The sequence below is a fragment of the Euphorbia lathyris genome, chromosome 3 (genome assembly GCF_963576675.1).
Source record: "Euphorbia lathyris chromosome 3, ddEupLath1.1, whole genome shotgun sequence".
NCBI lineage: Eukaryota > Viridiplantae > Streptophyta > Magnoliopsida > Malpighiales > Euphorbiaceae > Euphorbia > Euphorbia lathyris.
The window spans coordinates 1,487,183-1,506,787 of record NC_088912.1 but is presented as its reverse complement, the minus strand read 5'-3'; the positions used below and the strand labels follow the sequence as shown (position 1 = coordinate 1,506,787).

The 19,605-nt window shown below is 36.2% G+C and overlaps 1 protein-coding gene across 1 annotated transcript; it reads left to right on the top strand.

Moving 5' to 3' along the window:
- Positions 1 to 1,245: 1,245 nt before the first annotated feature.
- LOC136223627 (protein DEFECTIVE IN MERISTEM SILENCING 3-like) lies at positions 1,246 to 7,363 on the top strand. Its single transcript, XM_066011739.1, has 8 exons — positions 1,246 to 1,411; positions 2,403 to 2,494; positions 2,721 to 2,835; positions 4,865 to 5,102; positions 5,415 to 5,606; positions 5,680 to 5,997; positions 6,655 to 6,880; positions 6,961 to 7,363. Exons 2-8 carry the CDS (start codon positions 2,408 to 2,410, stop codon positions 6,994 to 6,996), a joined length of 1,212 nt encoding a protein of 403 aa, XP_065867811.1. The 5' UTR covers positions 1,246 to 1,411; positions 2,403 to 2,407; the 3' UTR covers positions 6,997 to 7,363.
- Positions 7,364 to 19,605: the final 12,242 nt, after the last annotated feature.

The window sequence follows — 19,605 nt, the reverse complement described above, 5'->3', positions numbered from 1 at the left end:
TTAGAGAGCTGGTAAGGCATTTGCAAAGTTGAGGGAGCTAAAAAAAATTATGGACAAGTTTAGAGAGTCAATCTACTATTATTAGTCTCACATAAAAAAAATCATGTGGAAGATACATTGATTATGATTATAAATTAAAAAAAAAAATTTATTATAGTTCGACCCATCTATCCTTCCTTGTACACCCCCTCTAACAAACAACGTATATAAAGAGCCACTTTTTATCCCTATATCACCTCGTATATCACCCCTGTTAAACATAGTGGTAGTGTATTTAGGAAACCACAATTACCTAATAGTATAATACAATGACAAAACTCAATAACTATTTAAATTATTATCTTATTCTTTGCCCATCCTAGGTCTTTAAGGCTCAGGAATTCTATAGTTATATTTCCGGGTAAGCTCATTGTTGGATCGACCAAATTAGGGTCCATAATTTTCCAGTTGTGCATTTTGTAATTTAAGATGGAATTCGTCCGGTTCTTTTTAATTGCTTAATTTTCTTTGATCAGTGGGATAATTCAAATTTTCTAATGTAAATTGGACTCAATTCCTCTCTTTCTAAGTAAAATTGTTTTGCATGGATGTTTATAAATCGATAATCAGATAATTTCAAGTGAATTTTGTTTTACTTGGTATATAAGCGAGTCACACAAATTAGTTTTGACAAGTTAAATTTGTTGTTGTCAAAACCTAACCGCGTTGATCTGAACCACGTATGGATGGTAATATTGTGTTTTGGGTTTAATGAACATTTCTTTTCAGTTTGCAACTAACCAGTGCTTAGACCATCTCCAACACATTTCATCAAATTTACTGCATCAAACCATGTTTTCATCATATTCTCTATCTGTTTTGATGTTGCTACAATGTTTTTACTCCAACCCATTTCATCATTATTAGAGTTAAATGATTTTGTATGGATTGATTATTAGTGTTAAATGATTCTTGATTTCTGGTTTTTATGTATATAAAATAAATGAAAAAGAAAATAAATAATATTATTTTATTAAATGATGCCCCATCAAAAAATGATGCTACAATGTTTTTTTTAAATGATGGGATACGCAGGGGGACGGGGATACTTTAGGGTTTTTTTTAATAAAAACTATGAAAGTATAAGGGTTTTTTTAAAACTCAGAAAATATAAGGATTAAAATGAAATAATCCCAGGATTACTAGTATATACGGACATGAAATCGATTGAACCCTAAACTAAAATTGAAAATCTCTCCCGTGCGATGCATTGAACCCTAACAAATTTGAAATTCCTAAATCTTTTCTCTCATCTGATCGAGTTCTTCTGTTCAGTGGTTCTGTGCAATCAGTTGTCTTCCTCGATTGCTTTGCTGAAGTCGATCCCTCTCATCTGGTCGATCTACTTTGATAGAGTTTTTCCTCTCATCTGGTCGATTTGCTATGAATTAATTACTTATTAGTTAATATTATAGATGTTATTTGTGGTTTTATAATGACTTGAGAGTATTATTTGTGTTTTTATAATCACTTTATGAATATGATTTGTGATTTATATATTTATGTATCTTTTGAATTTTCATTATAAATGATATATATATTATTAATTATATATAAAATTTGCTGTATCCGCGCCATACCGTATCTCATATTTCTTAGAAATGTCGTTTGGCGTATCCATTCGAGTACTAGCACCAGTATGCATACCCCTATCGGTGCTTCATAGTAGAGCTGTAATTCTGGTGAAATTTGTATGCTCTTGGCTTGGAAATTGATTTTTCATTGTGATTGCTGTTTGAACATCAAGGAAGTTTCTTTGAATTATTGCTTAAATGAGAATGATAAATTTGGAGACCCTAAGAAGGATGGTGATTAGTGTGGCTGGATTCATTTTGTTTCACTCAGTGAACTATATTTTGAAAATTTTGACATGTAGAAGAGTAGAAGCCATGTATATGCTTGCATGGTTGTTATCAAAGAAATTATATTGTCAGCCCTAGTTTTTGAATGGTAGAGAACTTTTAAACTTTGCAGCTAATTTTGATGACTTCATCTTCCAATAATTAGGATATTATTTGGAAGCATAAGCTTTGAAGGCTTTTAATTTGTTCACTATATGCAGTGAGACCATAAAGAAATTATGTCTGAGGCTTCATATGTTTTAGACTTTTATCATCTTTAGATTTCAGAAGATTACTATGACTATTTCCATTATTAGTAAATATAGTTTTTGTTTGTCGGCTTTTTATTGTTTCTTGAGGTGCACTGTGATGCATACAAATGTGCCTTGCTTTACCTATTTGCGTAAGGAAAATAGTGTCATATTGCTCTTTGAGATGATATGTTCATAGTTGCAAATGTTAAGTCGATCCTTTTGTTTTAGCTGCAATTCTTACATAGAGTGTTTCCGCAAGATTTGTCAGCTCTGATGGAAGAAGAAGCTAGTATTATCCCAAGTAATGAAATACAAAATGGTGGTTCTATGCAAACCCAATCCGTCATATACAATTCTAAGGTTTTCAGTGTGCATAGGATCTTTACATTTTGTTGTGATGTGGGTGTAAATCAAAAGCAATTCTTCTGTCATTTATATTTTATTTTTATGGAGTTGACATTTGTAAAAAAAAAGCCGAAATTTCACATTGCAATTTGTATTTTTTTAGACATCCTTTAAGTTACTGGAACTTATTTACAATGTAAAGTAGGTCAAAGAACTAATTGTTAAATTGTAACCTTTGCAGAAATTTCAAGATGATCTACACACAACAGGAATCCAAATCAAGCAGCATGAGGATAACTTAAAAATTTTGAAAACTCAACGAAACAAATTAGAAGACTCAATACTTGATCTGCAAGGTATGCTAAATTTTATTTTTTGTGCCTCTTCTAGAGGATTAGTTCTTTTTGAAGATTACTCAGCTAAGAAGTATTTGCATGTGCAGTTCACTTGGATACAAGCACATCTAGGAACAAATTTATGTTGTGTAGTGTAATGGTTTTTAATTTAAGCATGGTAGCTACCTAACAAATTCAACTGAGTCACCTTTTTTTAATTGTTGGCCATTAATTCTTGGTTCGCCAGGTGCTTTAAGTACTGTGGTAGCAATGTTTAGATCTGTCATTCATATACACTGTTTCCTTCAATGTATAAGTTAATTTAATTAGACAAGATATTTCAATAAAGTTTTTGCTGATATAAACAGAAAATGATGTTGTTAGGAAACTATTGTAGCTAGTCCAAATCAGAGTAAATTTATTTAGAAATTGTTATTTTCGGAATTATCATTTATTTAGGAAGTCTTAGTCTTAGTAGAAATAAGAGTTTATTTTCAGAACTATTATTTAGGAAGTTCTAATTCTAATAGGATAGTAGTTTATTTTTAGAATTTTTATTTAGGAAGTGTTAAATCTAATAGAATAGGAATACTAGTTTAAGTCTGCCTTTTGTACTATTATAGAAAGGAACCATTTTATCATTGGTAAAGTACTCTTTGAAAAACAAATTCAGAGGTTAGGTGTGCTCATCATAGAGATCCGGGTTTCTCTCTAACGAGCTGCATTAATTAATTCTCATCATACTATCTCGAAAGAAAAAGAAGTAAGATTCACTTCCTGATTTCAAGGTTCAAGGACCCGTAATTTGATCCAAAACTCAGGAGCTTAACAAAGTGGTATTAGAGCAAGTTATGGGTGAATCAAGTAATCTGGAAAAACAGTTTGAAGCCTTTTTAGCTTCATACTGTAAAGACATGCCAAAGGTGGAGGCCATGGTACTCCAACTAGAAACCATTGAGGAGAGTACAACAAGGAAGGAGACATGGGGTGGACAGTAGAATACGACGGCAGGAGGAGGTCTGCTTCCAAAATTCTCGAAACTGGATTTCCTAAGTTTGATGGGTCGTATGATCCCTTGAGCTGGTTGGTTGCATATGTGTGAGCATTTTTGTAAGCATCAACACACTGTTGAAAGGCACAATAGTGGTCGAAGTAGAGTTGCATAAATCTGCTGAATTACCAAGGCTATATGAAAAAAGAGAAATTATCAAGATGGGACTGCTTGCCAACACTGGAAGGACCGAGAAACGAAAGACTAAGGGGATTTGTTATAATTATGACTAATCATATACATGAGGACATCAGTATAAAAGATATCACTGGCTGGAAGGACCGGAGGAACCTTTACTAGAACCAGATGATGAAGATCCTATCACCAACTGATGCTTTGGTGAAGTAGCTCCAGTTATCATTTTTGTGCATGAGATCACACTCATTTTTGTAGGGGGAGGCAATGTTAAAACTGTTGTAGCTAGTCTATATCATAATAAATCGTTATTTTGATTAGGTTTAGGACTTACTAGTTTCATAATTGTTATTTATTTAGGAAGTCTTAGTCCTTGAGGAGTAGGAATTTATTATCAGAATTGCTATTTAGGAAGTTTTAATTCTAATAGGGGTATGGTTTTATTTTCAGAATTTTTATTTAGGAAGTTTGAATTATAATATGAGCAGGAGTTCTAGTTCAAGTCTGCCTTTTGTACTCTTATAAGTTATAACAAGGAAGTGTTTATCATTAATAAAGTAAGCATCATTTGAATAACAAATTCAGAGGTCACGAAATTATTTCTCATTATAGGTAAGTTAGGTCGAAAAAGAAAAGAAGATTTACTTCTTGATTTCATAGTCAAGGACCCGTAACTCAATCCAAAGCTCAGAACTTATAGTGTGAGCAGTTTTTTTTATCTCAACTTCCAGTCAGTGTTTCCGAATGGAAGGATTTACTTTTAGATGCTAGAATTGTTTGGAGATTTTATCTGTATAATCATTTGTGATGCATAATATCTCTTTTTCCATTTTCATTTTTTGCTACTGACAAGTTTCCTTTCAGTTATTCTTGGTAATTATCACTCCGCAAGACCTCCTAGTGGTGAAAGTGAAAGCAATTCCTCCAATCAGAGTGAGACAGAAACAGTAAAACAGATTCTGCAGCATGAAACTTCTGCTGCAGGCATTCTGTGTCAGCTGACAACGCGCCATGGTACTCATGCACCTCAACTCGCATTCACTAAGGATGTGCTTGGTATTGTTGCTACTCTGGGCAAGGTGGATGATGATAATCTTAGCAGGTTAGTTTGAAGTTGCATGTTATCTGCTATTGATATTTACTATCTATCTAACATGTAGATTCTTCCTCTTCTATGAAATAAGTCTTATGATTAGTTTCCTTGCTAATATAGCATATTGTTCCTGGTTCTAATGTAGTAAGTTAATTTATGTACTCCACAATTCGAAGATCTCTTATTATTTTCAATCAGTGAAATGCCTCCGTACTTACTGCCACACTGATCTTTGCTTTAAAGAGCTGCATGATAATGCAGTTGTTGTTAGTTATCTGCACTATTTTCAATCTACTTTTACTTATTCTTTCTTAATTGCAGGCTTCTTTCAGAGTACTTAGGAGTAGAGACAATGCTAGGAATTGTTTGCAAGACTTATGAAGGTGTTAAAGCTCTTGAAACTTATGGCAAGGAAGGCCATATAAATAGTGATTCTGGAATTCGAGGCTTTGGTACTACTATAGGACGGACTCTGGATGGTCGATTTCTTGTCATTTGTCTCGAAAATTTAAGGCATGTATCTCTTTCTTTTCTTTATTGCTGTTTGGAATTCAGCTCTTGAATTACAAACTTTTTTCCCTTGTAGACCTTACTGTGGTGAATTTGTGGATGATGATCCTCAAAGAAGGCTTGATCTTCTACAGCCAAAATTGCCTAATGGCGAGTGCCCACCTGGATTTATTGGTTTCGCTGTTAACATGATCCATGTGGATTACATGAATTTGTTATATGTATCTGATGTCTATGGCCTCAGAGAGACTCTATTTTACAGCCTCTTTTCTCGCCTGCAAGTTTACAAAAGTAGGGAGGAGATGCTACTTGCTCTTCCACTTCTAAGTGATGGAGCAATTTCACTTGATGGAGGGATTATTAAGCCTAATGGTTTCTTTTCCTTGGGGAATCGGTAAGTATTTTGCTTTCATTATTGACATGAAATTGTCTTCCAATCGAATCTAATGGTGAATTTCATTGGTTTACAGCATCTCCTTTTGTGGTATTTCGGAATTTGCTTTCTGCATGTAGGTAGTTTAAATGCACTAAGAAAGAAATGTCTTTTTGAATCGTGATAGATTGTAGAATTATGTATGTGCTATAATTCGATTATAATAGGCCACCTATAGGGTTCATAGCTAATGTTCATAGCATTAGCCTCTGACCTTCCAAATTCAACTCATGATATTTGGTGCATGGATTTTTCTTCCCCCAATTTTTGTACAACTATCATACAAAAGAAAAGAAAGACGTATTTTTTCTAGAATGGTAGATTCAAAGGGTGAGCCTTGGCGCAACGGTAAACATTGTTGTTGTTGTGTGACCGAGAGGTCACGGGTTCAAGTCTTAGGAGCCACCTCTTGCCAAAAAAATTGGCAGGGGAAGGGTTGCCCCAGTAGACCCTTGTGATGGGATCCCTCTCCGAACCCTCGCTTATCGGGGACGCGTAGTGCACCGGACCGCCCTTTATGTTTCATGCGATGCATCTGGCTAGTAAATAACATATTTTGGCATACCCTATGTTTAGAGTTACATTATCTCTTCTTTCTGGAATTTTTTTCTTCCGCAGGACTGATGTTGATGTAAGATTTCCAAAACCTTCCATGTCAGCAAATCCACCTGATAGCTACATGGAAACCGAGAATCAACTCAAACAGAAGACATGGGAAAAGGAGAAGTTGACAGAGGATTTAAAGCGAGAGCAAATGCTGTTGAATTCTGCAAGATTCAATTTTGAGAGAAAGAAGGAAGAGTTTGTTAAGTTTCTCTCACAAACCTCTGCAAACACAACTCAGGTATTGCACTGAACACATCTTAATTGAGTTGGATTGGAGTTGTATTTTGCAAATTTCAACAGCATTTGCTCTCGCTTCAGATGCAGGGAGGACAGGATAGGTTCAACCCGAAATGATATTAGAAGGGGGAATCAAATCCTTATCAGGATAGCAACTCGGAAAAGTCTTCTATTCGGTTATCGTTTTTGAATGGGCTACGAATTTCTTTTCGTGAAAAGGGCAGCTTATTCAGTTACCAGGAGCAATTGGTTTTGTGAAGTCAATGGTTTGAAACAATCCTTTTGGATCTGTGGTGTGCAGTAAGGACCGGTTCGTATTAGGAGTAGCAAATCTGCCATTTTTTTTACTTTTAGTTTTTAACCATTAGGAGTATAAGTGGGTAAATTTAGTAATTTCTGGACTCTTAACATCTTCATAATCAATGTTTTTAACTGACTTTTTGTATTGACTGAGTTGGAGCAACTTTTACAAGTTCTTTCATAAACCCTGAAGTTTTTGCATTATGTGAAATTATTATGGGGTTTTCTTTTTGCATACTTTTTGATTAATTCGGATAAATAATTTACTAGTTTCTATGTTCTTATATATTAAGCTAGTGTGTTTTTGGAAATAATTATCTAATCATTAAGTTTTTGTTTCTATCGATTCTTTAAAATTAATAGTCAAAATAGATTAGTCTGGGAGTTTCTACCTTCTCTTATCCTTCTAACTTCCTTTCTTCTATTCTGATGGATGATATGGTTGGGGTCGGTTTTCCTAGACTGATCCTGGGCTAGGTTTTTCTTTTGTGGTGTTTGTTTTTTTTCCTTTCCTATCCTATCAAAAAAAAATAGTCAAAATAGATTAAATTAAATTTGAAATGACAACTCTTTATCCTATTTTATAAAAATAAAACATCTATGTTTTTATTTTCGAAATTTTCACTATTAATTTTAAAGAATCGATAGAAACAAAAACTTGGTCATAATTTATAGGGATAAGGTACCAAAATAGGCCTAAGGTTCTTGTGGAAGTACCAATTTAGGCTCAACTTTTAAAATAGTACCAATATATATAGGCTTACCGCTTACAACAGAATATCAATTTAGACTTAACGTTTATAATATAGCATCAATTTAGGGCTCACGTACAAAATAGCACCAATATAGACTTAACGTTTACAAAATAATACGAATTTAAACTTAACGTTTACAAAATATATACAATTTAAGCTAAACATAATAATTAAATTAATCATATTATATTCTTTCCCTATTAACTTTATATATTATCATTTTATTTAGTTCTATATTTTTATTTAGGGTTAATTACAAATAACTACCCTATGGTTTGGCCGATTTGCGATCTGGTACATGTGGTATTTTTTTTGCAAACACAACCCTATGGTTGCAAAATTTTACATATTTTTTTTACTTTGCCAAATTTGACCAATAATGACTTCGAAATGAAAATTTTCACCGTGCTCACTTCATCATGAACTGTACAATCCAAGTGGAAGGCACATAGTAAATGAGCTTTCAAGTAACATATAACATGTTATGTGTCCCTTGTATATATTGTGATTGTCCATACTCTTGAGTGAAATAATGTCCATGTCTACAACATATCGGTTGTGTATAAGAATTGCCATGTACTAAATTCATTTGTATACAATAGTCCGACTTGAGTATCTGATAAACAATGGTTGTGTATGTGTATTGCTATGAAGCTTGCATGTATGAAGCTTATGGTTGATGTTCTGTTTAGGGACCTAGAACTGACTATGAGTATATGTATGAACATGTTGCTATCTGTGTCACTTCAATATACATATAGCATGTTTTGTGTCAGTGAAGTATATTGATGGATTTATGATGCTATCAACACAAGTTTTATACCAATTTAGGAATAGACATGTATACACGAATAAGTTGTCTACTTGTTATATAGCATGTTTTGTGTCACTTGAATATACATATGTCTACTTGAATAGGTTTTCTACTTTGCATTATAAAAAATAGATAGCGTGCAAGGGGACATGATGATGTGACAAGGGGGGCGTGATGCCCGAATAGCAACAAAGGAGATTGGATGCTAAACAAGTAGATTTGTAATCAATAAGCATTCTGTTCTTCAAGATTAGCTATATGCCCATCTAGTAGTCCACACCATCCAGCTCAGTGTTTGTTTAACATCCAAATCTCCTTGCTATTCACACATCACGCCCCCCTTGTACACTATTCGCACGTCACATCATCATGCCTCCCTTGCTTGTTATTCGCACATCATCATTCCCATGCATGCTCTTCAGTCTATCTCCTGGCAGTTGCTACATAACCTGCCATATTGCTGATTTATTGCTCAGCAATTCGCTCTCGGCGAGGAAATGACCCCTCAAATGGCTCTATCAACATTCCATAAATATGTCACAACAGCTAGAAAATGCATATATAAATTAGACACCAAACATAGGCAAATGTATAGATTTATAGCATCATCTTACAGTGGCAATATGATGGGAAGGGCGATCAAGTAGTTGGGGAATAGATACAGATACATACCCCAAAGGACCGATATTAGGATGAACAATTTTGGTCCTGAATATGAGCTGCGAATAATAGTAATGTCATTAGTGTATATGCATATATATGAACTGCTTACTATGTGTTAATAAGTTCATGTTCTTACAACTGGAGGTGTGGAGGGGAAATCGACAGAGAAGTCCATATGGACTATGAATACACCTCCTTCATAATGGGTGTTTGGAGGGCCCTTCATCACGACAGTCCATTGCCGACGGTCATGACCTGCATAACTATTGATAAGCCATATGGGTGCCTCATGCCGGAGTAGGGAAATCTGCACCTAAACACGATTATGAAGGTCCCTTATACGTCTATCCATGATCGATATGACTAGAGTAAGTATAGTGTTGGGTTGTGGACACTTGAGAATTGGTAAAAGATTCATATTTATTTTATGCGTGGGTAAGTGAAAGGTTTAGGAAGGGAAAAGGGTAAATGAGAGTTATTAGATCTCTCTATATACGGTACGTAATTAATGAGCATCATTTGGTTTTACAGATATCAAGACTTGTGGATTCTAGGCCTAATAATGACTTAGATATATGAAGATCAAGTTGGATTTTGCTTCCAACACCACGCCTTTAAAAGATTGACAGATTTGGAGATGTATTAATTCCTTATTATTTTTACCTTATATTAATTACATTCAGAAATTTGTCTAGTTCAAATGTAAACAGATTATGAGCATTAGTCTCCAATAAATTTAAAATCATTGATATACATAAATTCTGTTCATTTGATTATGTTTCATTACCAGATTCATTCGAAGAAAAAGGCAAAGAGTGACATTTATGTTTAAAAAAATATCATGTAAACAATAATACAAAGACATTAAAATAAACGAATCTCTCATCTGAAAGTAAATCCATTGACATGATTGGTTACGACCTATGTCATCCGAAACAAGTTACAACGACATAAATTATTATAAAAATTGTCATCGCGAATACCAATATGTAAATTTCCCATATATCTACTTCACCTTTTTAATTATTAGTATGTCATGTGTTGTCCTAAAAGTAGATTCTAGCAAGTGCACTAGATACAAGTAATATTTCAGTAAGTAGAGTATCGTCTCCTTAGGAATTGATGAATAACTTTAACAGAAAAACCTTATAAATAGGGTGTTCATGGTAACGTAACTTCTTTGTTTGGTTGAAAATGGTTTTGTATGATTTGATATGAAATGACTAAAAGTGAACAAATTTCTACTAGTTCGTTCAAAAGATAATGGTTTGTCTCAATAAGAGGGTGGAACAGGCTAAGCCACGACAGGAATAGGTTGCTTACAATATAAATTTAGTCTATTTATTCATGAATGAAATATGGTGAGGTTAAAGTCTCTGCTTTAGATTCACTTAAGTCAACATTCGTGTGTTCTTAAGATTCTAAGACTTACTATAGCTTCAAAAGTCCTCAAGGTTGGTTCTTTCTTGCATTAAGCACGAAACAACATTTCATTTTTTAGAAAACCTTGATACAAACCCCTTGTATTCCTACTTTGGGTTTTGTATGTTTAATGAGAGATACATGAGAATGAAAGCAGTTCCCCATCATTCATTAACACTAAGATAAACATACTCAAGCATGCATTTAAGAGCATTGATAGGGACGTTTCGCCCCTATCTTTTAGCATGGTTTACGGCTTAATTTAGGACCAAATAAATAAGTTTAATTACAAAAATAAGGAGTTTTTAATAAAATAACAAAATAAAAATAAAATCCGAACTTTCGGTTAATTGTCTTTATTTTTGATTAAATTTAGAAAATAAAACGTCAAGCTAACTCGGCTCTCGAGAATTGTATTTCAGGTACGAGTAAGGAGCAAAATCCCACCGACATACACGGGGCGTGTTATCTAGTCAGAACTGATTGAGCAATCCACAGGCACCACGTGGGACTTACCCACTGATACGCGAGGCGTGTGAACCACCACGCGGGGCGTATATGCAATAATACACTCAATCATGAAGGTCAGACTGCATGGTCTCCCAAGTCAACAGGTTCTACGCGGGGCGTCCCATCTTATACGCGGAGCGTATTGGGAAATTCTTCAATCCAAAGATCCAGGGACTCACCTACGCGGGGCGTGCTCCAGGCTACGCGTGGCGTACAAGGCATAATTGAAGCTATTAAATCTCAGGAGCTCAACCACGCGGGGCATACCCCAGTCTACGCGGGGCGTGGTTGAGACAACAAAATCTGAATTTGGCCCACATGCAAGAGATTATTGACGAAATGGGTCAATACACGGGGCGTCCTCAACCCTACGCGTGGCGTGTCTTGGGAAAACTGCAGAAATAATGTATCTCCATGCTTGTATCTTGTGAATTTACAATTTTACCCCTAGCTTGATGTGTATAAATAAGGGTGAGTAGCACTCATTTAGATATTCAAATTTTACATAGCAAAACTCTATCACCTTGAGAGCTTGTTCGTGTATTCCGTCACTACATAAAGGTTCCGTTCCATCCTCGTTCACCAAGCTCGAGAGTTCCACCTCCAAGTCCTAAGAGACGACCTTGAGTTCGGTTAGCTAGTTCCGAGGGCGGATTCTTCGCTTTTCACTTGCTTATACTCTTCCTATGTACTAGGCTTGGTTGTATTCCATATTTACGTTTTTCATATTTATAATTTATGATTTACAATCTCTATTTCTTTATATGTGTTGATGCTTGCTACTTGTTTTGATATTCGTAATTGATTATTATGTAGGGGAACGCGATTTCCGACGCCATTCGGGCTATCTTTAGGGATTCATATAGGTGTTGCCTTACCGGAAGTGACGCACCGGAAACCGTAGGAATTGACAAACCACGGAACTTACGGGCCCTAGTTTTTAATCCCCAGCTTTAGACACGCCTTGACTAGGAACCACGTAGTCTAAGTACTTCACGGATCGATCACTCTACACGTAGTCGTCATTGCAAGAGTAAACCATTAACCGTACATATTTGGAGTCATTGTTTATCATACTGTTTGGCTCTTTCGTGGGAAATTGCGGGCGTGCCAGATAATTATAGTATTATCAAACTATGGAGTGAAATTGAGTGCGCTTGCTAACTTCTAATTATCAAAATGATTGTAAGGAATAAAGAGACTGTAAAATTCCTAAGATTCGATTATCAAAACGATACCAACCTTACAGAAAATGGGTGAACAACAAATAAAATAAAAATGTACTGGAAGCTGGAATGAACTTTGCTATTGAAAATTAAATCTAAGGAAACAATCGAGAATTGTAAAAATGGTGAAGTCTAGAGATAATTTGCTAGAGTTTTGGGTAGTTGTTGTTGAGTTGATTGATTGGGCTTGTTTCATCGTGATTCCTCCCTTTTATAGATGTTGGAGGTAACTTCCTGCTTCTTTCCACTAATCCACATTCTCCACCACATTGAGTAACCACTCCACTTTGATTCCACGATGAAATTGACGCTTTCTAACTTTCCTGCATTCTAATTGGCTCACAAAAATATACATTAAAATATTAACTGGCCTTCTGATGTACCTTTGATTTACCTTAGGTTCCCCTTGAGGTTCATCTTAGAAAATAGTTTTCCTCCGGTGTTCCCTATTGGAAAATCTATTTAAGTTAGGCCACTTAATATATTAAAAATAATTAAAAGCCAAAAATTAAATTATAGTGCAAATAATTATCCCCCACAAGTATGGATTTTAGAGTCGAAAATTTATGGTTGGTCTCTAGCAAATATTTTAGACTCCGTAAAATCGAAAATGCATAAAAATAAAATAAAATAAAGCAAAATTAAAATATTTAATTGAAATAAAAGACTAAGTATTTAATCTTAGAAACCGTTAAAAGACAAGCTAATCCTAACTACAATTTAATAATAAGAGCTACTCTTTCATTATTATTAAACAAACAAAAAGATGATACTGGACCCAAACAATATTTAATTAAAAAAAGAAAAAAAGTTTCAGGAGTTGAAAATAACTAACTAATTAAATAAATATAAATTAGATGAATTCAAAACTAAACAAACAACTAGTTAATCATTTAACAAAAAAGATAATACCTAGACGCAAAAGTAAAACAAAAAGATAATACCTAGACTCAAAAAATATTTAATAAACAAGAGTTTCAATTGTGAATAGGACAAACGAATTAACTAATGAGTTTGACACCAACAATTAATTATGAAAGAGACGTTAGCAGGAAAGGAAAAAGGTAAGAAAAAGAATTTAAAAAATCAAAGAAGTCCTACTCATAAACCAACACTAAAATATAAAAGGTAAAACCTGGCTTGTTTTTTCTCTGTTTCATGCGGCGGAATTTGACGGCTTCTTCTCCCTTGCTTTTCATTGTTCTTCTGTATGATGTCCACTCTTCTCTCTTATTTACCTGTTCTTTTGTCGTCTGGTGTGCTCTTGGGGTCGTCTTCAACTTCGCTTCAAGAATAAATGGATGCTATTTTATTTTTCCTGTCAATCAATTTTGCCTCCTTCATATGATCTTCTTTATTGTCTTTCAACGACATCGTACATTAGAGAAAGCTTCATCCAGATTGTTGTTCTCCTCTCACTTTGCTCAACTCTTTTCTTTTTCTTATTATTTTTTTTTCTTTTTATACAGAGTAATAATAACCAGTACCTTTTTCTTTTAATGCTCTGCAGATTGAAGAATTATTTTGTCCGTTGCATCTTATTGAACCGAATCAGTTCCTGTTGTGACGATACGCTTACCGGTAGCAAGGATTAAAGGCCGGATCAATCATTGATAATCATTGATCGGTTTCCTTTAATCACGGTGCTAACAAGTTTTTCGTGATTGCACTACCAACTCTTTGCTCGCTTGTACCTTTGATTGAAGTCTCTGAGAATAAGTGCACAACCGATTCCTCTTTTGACGAAGGATTTGAAGACCTCAAGGATTAAAGGCCGGATTAATCATTGATCGGTTTCCTTTAATCAAGGTGTTACCACACTTGAGGTTCAGTGTAGCTACAGTGCAACTCCTTTACTCAAAATCACCGCCAAGATGTCTTCCAAAGGTAAACTTACCACCGAACTTGTGAATAAAAGCTAATGGACTTCAAATGTGTTTGATGATTGATATTTGGTGAATGGATTACACTCTTGAAAGAACAATTTTGTGTTGACATGATTTTTGGGACTTTAGAATTTAAGGGGAAATGCTGCTGAAATTTTAAAAATTTAATTTGTACCTTTAATTTGGCAGAAACCCCTTTTATCAAAAAACCAACTGCTCCACCTGTAAGAAAGTCACACGCAACTCCTCTTGGAAGAAGTGCTGGTGAACTCGGAAAAGCACATCAACCTGACACAATCAAGATCAATTTTAATGATGATGAATTGTATGCTCTTTTGCCGACTGGTCGAGACAAACCTCCTCATGTGCCTTTTCCAATATCTCAAGAGGGAGAACTTCTTTTGATGAAACCTGATCTTCTCATCGGCCGCCATGTTAAATGCAAAAGTTGGCCCCGTCTTGCTAGTGAAACTGCCACAAAAGCATGGTCTACCTGGGTGAATCGGTTGAAGCCGACGTATGAGAGACAATGGTGCAATCTTGGAATCAATGAGTTGATTAAAATGTCCCAGATAGAGCTTCCGATAAACAAGAATCTTTTGTATGCAGCTTTGGGTTTCTGGTCACGTAACTGTAATGCTTTTCTATTTCCACCTGTGCCGATGACTGTTACATTGAGGGATGTGCTTGCGCTAACAGGACTACCAGTGGTTGGTCTTGAGATACCTTCCTTAGTTCGACATAAGCTTCCAGAATTCTTCAATAAGTACAGAACTATGGATTCGATGAGGCTGATCGAATATATGGCTAATCATCCTCCAAAGAGAAAGCGGGTTGATCATTTTCTCTTTTTGTGGACTCTTGTTTGCCGATATATTTTTTGCACTGCATCTGGCAAAGTAACTGCAAAATACAAGGAGATTGCATATGAGCTTGCAACTGGGAAAAAATTGGCTTTAGGATCCATGTTGTTGGGTGCAACTTATCATCACATTGCCCACGTGGTCTCTAATGAACCTTTCACCCGCCTTGGTGGAAACCTCTGGATCGTTCAATTGTGGCTCCTTGCTTACTTTCCTCAGCTTCAAAGTTCTGTTTTAGACACATCTATGCCCATTGGTCGGTCTCTGATGAGTTGTAGAACCAAAATGACCCAGACCAAGAAGTTCTTCAAGTTTTTCTCTTGTTTGAAAGATAAACCTCCGTTGAGGTTCACTTATTGTTTCTCTAGACTGCCAGAATCTGGAAGAATAATGAAAGCTTCTACAATCAACCTGGATGAGACATATGAAATGTGGAAGTCGTTCTTATCAACTCGTTTCCTCCATGTCGGTGCCACCTTCAAACCAACTATCACAGGGACGGCGACGTGTTTCGAGTTGTATTGGCCAGCATTGTGTGCTCGACAGTTTGGCCTTATTCAGGTCATTCCTGCTCCTCCTTTACTCCCTTTGGAAGAATGCTATAAAGCTTCTGAATCTCGTGTACATCGGCTTCTCAATGATGGTTTTCACTTCAAATTGTCAAAAGTGGGCAAGGCCTCTTCAATTGTTACTAATGAGTTTGACCAGTGGTGGTCTTTACGCCTTCCTTACCTTCAACAAAAAGTAGAAGCATCAGGTAAATTTCTTGATTGACTTCTTTCTACTTCCTCTCATCTCTGATTTGAACCAGACCATTCACACATACTCCACACAGGGATGGTGGTTGATGAGGAAGATGCCAATGAAGATGAAGATAGTGATGTTGTTGTGGCCAATGTTGCTCCTGATGAATCTATCGACCTCGACGACTTCCCTGAAGTAGATTTTGCTTTCCTTGCCCAAGTTAACTTTGAAGATTTGGATTTAGATTCAGATGAGAGACTCTTGGAAGATGATACCCCTCCTTTAAAAAGGCAAAAAATGGACAAGTCCTCTAATATTCCGGCTGATACCATTGACCCAGGTGATGAAGGCAACCAGGCAGAGCATGGTGGTGTACTTTCTGTAGCACAAGTTGATTGTACTTCGCCATCAGTAGGTGAGATCCATGCTTCAGGCGTGGTCAATATCCCTCAACCTCCATCTTCTTCTGATCTAGCCATCATAGACCATGTAGGGGAACTTCCATCAAAGAATGACACTCCCATTGTTTCTAGATCTGAGGTAAATGAAACCAACTTCCAACTTTAGGATTTTTTTTTATTATTAATAGATTTCTTTACTTTTGATCAGGCACTCCTAGATAGAATTGCTGGAGTAAAAGCTTTTCCTCTTGAGGATCCTTCTTCTAACATCGACTTCTCCTTTCTTGAGAATGACACTCATAGTGATGCACCTGATAAAAACCATACTTCTGCCTCTAAGAATATGATACGATCGATACTTGATCTTGATATATCCTCAATTTGTACTCAACATTTGACGATGCTCTTTTCGACTATTGATGATCTTATTCACCGCTCCTCTTCTGTTGAGTTTAAGAAACGCCTGACTAGCTTCAAGACTCAAGTTCACTCATGGCATTCTGATTACTCAGCTGTGAAACCTCAGTTGGCCCTTTTAAGTGAGAAGTTAGATTCATGTGCCTCCGATCACCTCCTTTACCAAAAGTTGTGTGAAAGTAACTCTATTGTCGACCAAGAAGTTGAGTCTTCCATTGAATTGATCGACCAAAGGTATAAAAAGATGGAAGAAGTCAAGAAACTGTTGAAGACAGTTGAAGATGAACTGATGAGCTCGATAGTCCAAGGTGAAAAGTTGCGCCACCTCCAGAAAGATAAGTGGGAGAAAAAGAGACTCATGGAAAACTCTTTGAGAACAAACTATGACCAAGCTAAAGCATGGGTTGCCGAACGTCAAAAACTTCGATCGGCTTCTCGGGCTTGTTGGGAAGATCTGAAGACCATAGATTTAGAGGATGTTTGATTTGATTCCCTTCTAGATAGATTTCTTTGTTAAACATATTTGATAGACATTATTGCTTGATGAATAAATTGCGGGCGTGCCAGATAATTATAGTATTATCAAACTATGGAGTGAAATTGAGTGCGCTTGCTAACTTCTAATTATCAAAACGATTGTAAGGAATAAAGAGACCGTAAAATTCCTAAGATTCGATTATCAAAACGATACCGACCTTACAGAAAATGGTTGAACAACAAATAAAATAAAAATGTACTGGAAGCTGGAATGAACTTTGCACTTGAAAATTAAATCTAAGGAAATAATCGAGAATTGTAAAAATGCTGAAGTCTAGAGATAATTTGCTAGAGTTTTGGGTAGTTGTTGTTGAGTTGATTGATTGGGCTTGTTTCATCGTGATTCCTCCCTTTTGTAGATGTTGGAGGTAACTTCCTGCTTCTTTCCACTAATCCACGTTCTCCACCACATTGAGTAACCGGTCCACTTTGATTCCACGATGAAATTGACGCTTTCTAACTTTCCTGCATTCTAATTGGCTCACAAAAATATACATTAAAATATTAACTGGCCTTCTGATGTTCCTTTGATTTACCTTAGGTTCCCCTTGAGGTTCATCTTAGAAAATAGTTTTCCTCCGGTGTTCCCTATTGGAAAATCTATTTATACGTAACTTAGGCCACTTAATATATTAAAAATAATTAAAAGCCAAAAATTAAATTATAGTGCAAACACATACTTATAACTTATCACCATCCATATCACTTCGTAGAGTTTTCGTTATATAAATCTGTCTCACCCATAGTTAGGAGTATTTTGTAGTTGTTTCCCAAATCAACCCAAAGTATTCACCGCTTAGATAACGTATAAAACCGAGTCGTTTAATACTTGTAGTTATAAATCCCGTGGATTCGATACCCGGTCTTAACCGGATTATTACTTGATACGAAGGGGTACACTTGCCCCTAAGTAGTAGCATCTAGTAGAGATAGAGCATTTAGGAAGATCACATCCATAGTCATAACGTCCTTATCATAATATATATTTCATAAGCTCTACCTAGGCGCCACGCATCAAGATTTGGGCGCCGTTGCCGGGGATTTATAATTTCTTCTAATATTAGACAAAAACGTTTTATTGTTAGTCTAAGCATTGTTTTTGTATAAATTGTTTATATACACTTTTTACTAACAATATTCTTTCTTGTTTATAATTTCTCTATTCATTTATTTTATGCACACCCGATCTCGGAGTGATACTCTCGTTCCTATTGATCTTGAAATTGAACGTACTCTTTGTAGGATTTGGAGAGAGAAAATGACCAACCTCAACAATGAAGTTAACCAACCCGAGACCAACCAAAGGCCGCCTATTCAACCCGTGAATAACAACCGCAATGGTGGAAACGACACCCGGACAATGATGGAGATTCTTGCTCCGCATCGCCCTCAAAAACGCAACGGAATCGTTGCCCCCACCATTCCGGCCAACACATATGAAATAAAGACTAGCATGATCCAACTAATCCAACAACTTGGTCAATTCGGAGGGGAACCCCATGAAAACCCTAACGAACATCTCGATAAATTTCTTATGTGTGCTGAAACTTCTCGGCAAAACGGTGTTCCGGTTGAGGCCGTCCGACTAAAGTTGTTTCCTTTCTCTTTGACAGGACAAGCGTTGGAGTGGTTGCACTCGTTGGAGGCGGGATCGATTACATAATGGGAGGAGCTTGAGAAGGAGTTCCTTTCCTACTACTTCCCGCCATCCAAAACGGTTAAGTTGAGGAACGATATCACATCCTTTAGGCAACTTGAATGCGAGGCCCTTCATTCAGCTTGGGCTAGTTTCCGGAAGTTGCTCTGAAACTTCCCCCACCATGACATCCCTAAGCATGATTTGGTAAGTACCTTCTACCATGGTTTAACTCCCACTAATCGTGCAACCGTTGATTTCGCCGCAGGTGGGTATTTGTTTCGAAAATCGGCAAGCGAGGCTTACGAGCTCATCCATGAATTGGCTAGGAAAAGTGTCCAGTGGCAAGAAGATCGGCTTGCCGGACCCTCGCGACATCAAACATTTGTCGTGGAAGACGAGGCTCCCAAGATCTCCATGATCGAGATGAATAAAAAGCTAGACGCCTTAATGGCACAATTGAGCCTCCAGAATACAGCACAGGTCCTGATGTGCTCACATTGCGGTGGTGACCACCATGGTAAGGATTGTCAAGCCGGAAGCCCTTTTGCC

Excerpts from the sequence above, each read along its gene's own strand:
- LOC136223627 (XM_066011739.1), top strand. The coding sequence starts at position 2,408 with ATGGAAGAAGAAGCTAGTATTATCCCAAGTAATGAAATACAAAATGGT. Across the intron at positions 2,495-2,720 it reads CCGTCATATACAATTCTAAG|AAATTTCAAGATGATCTACA; the intron begins GTTTTCAGTGTG and ends TAACCTTTGCAG. Across the intron at positions 5,607-5,679 it reads ATTTGTCTCGAAAATTTAAG|ACCTTACTGTGGTGAATTTG; the intron begins GCATGTATCTCT and ends TTTCCCTTGTAG.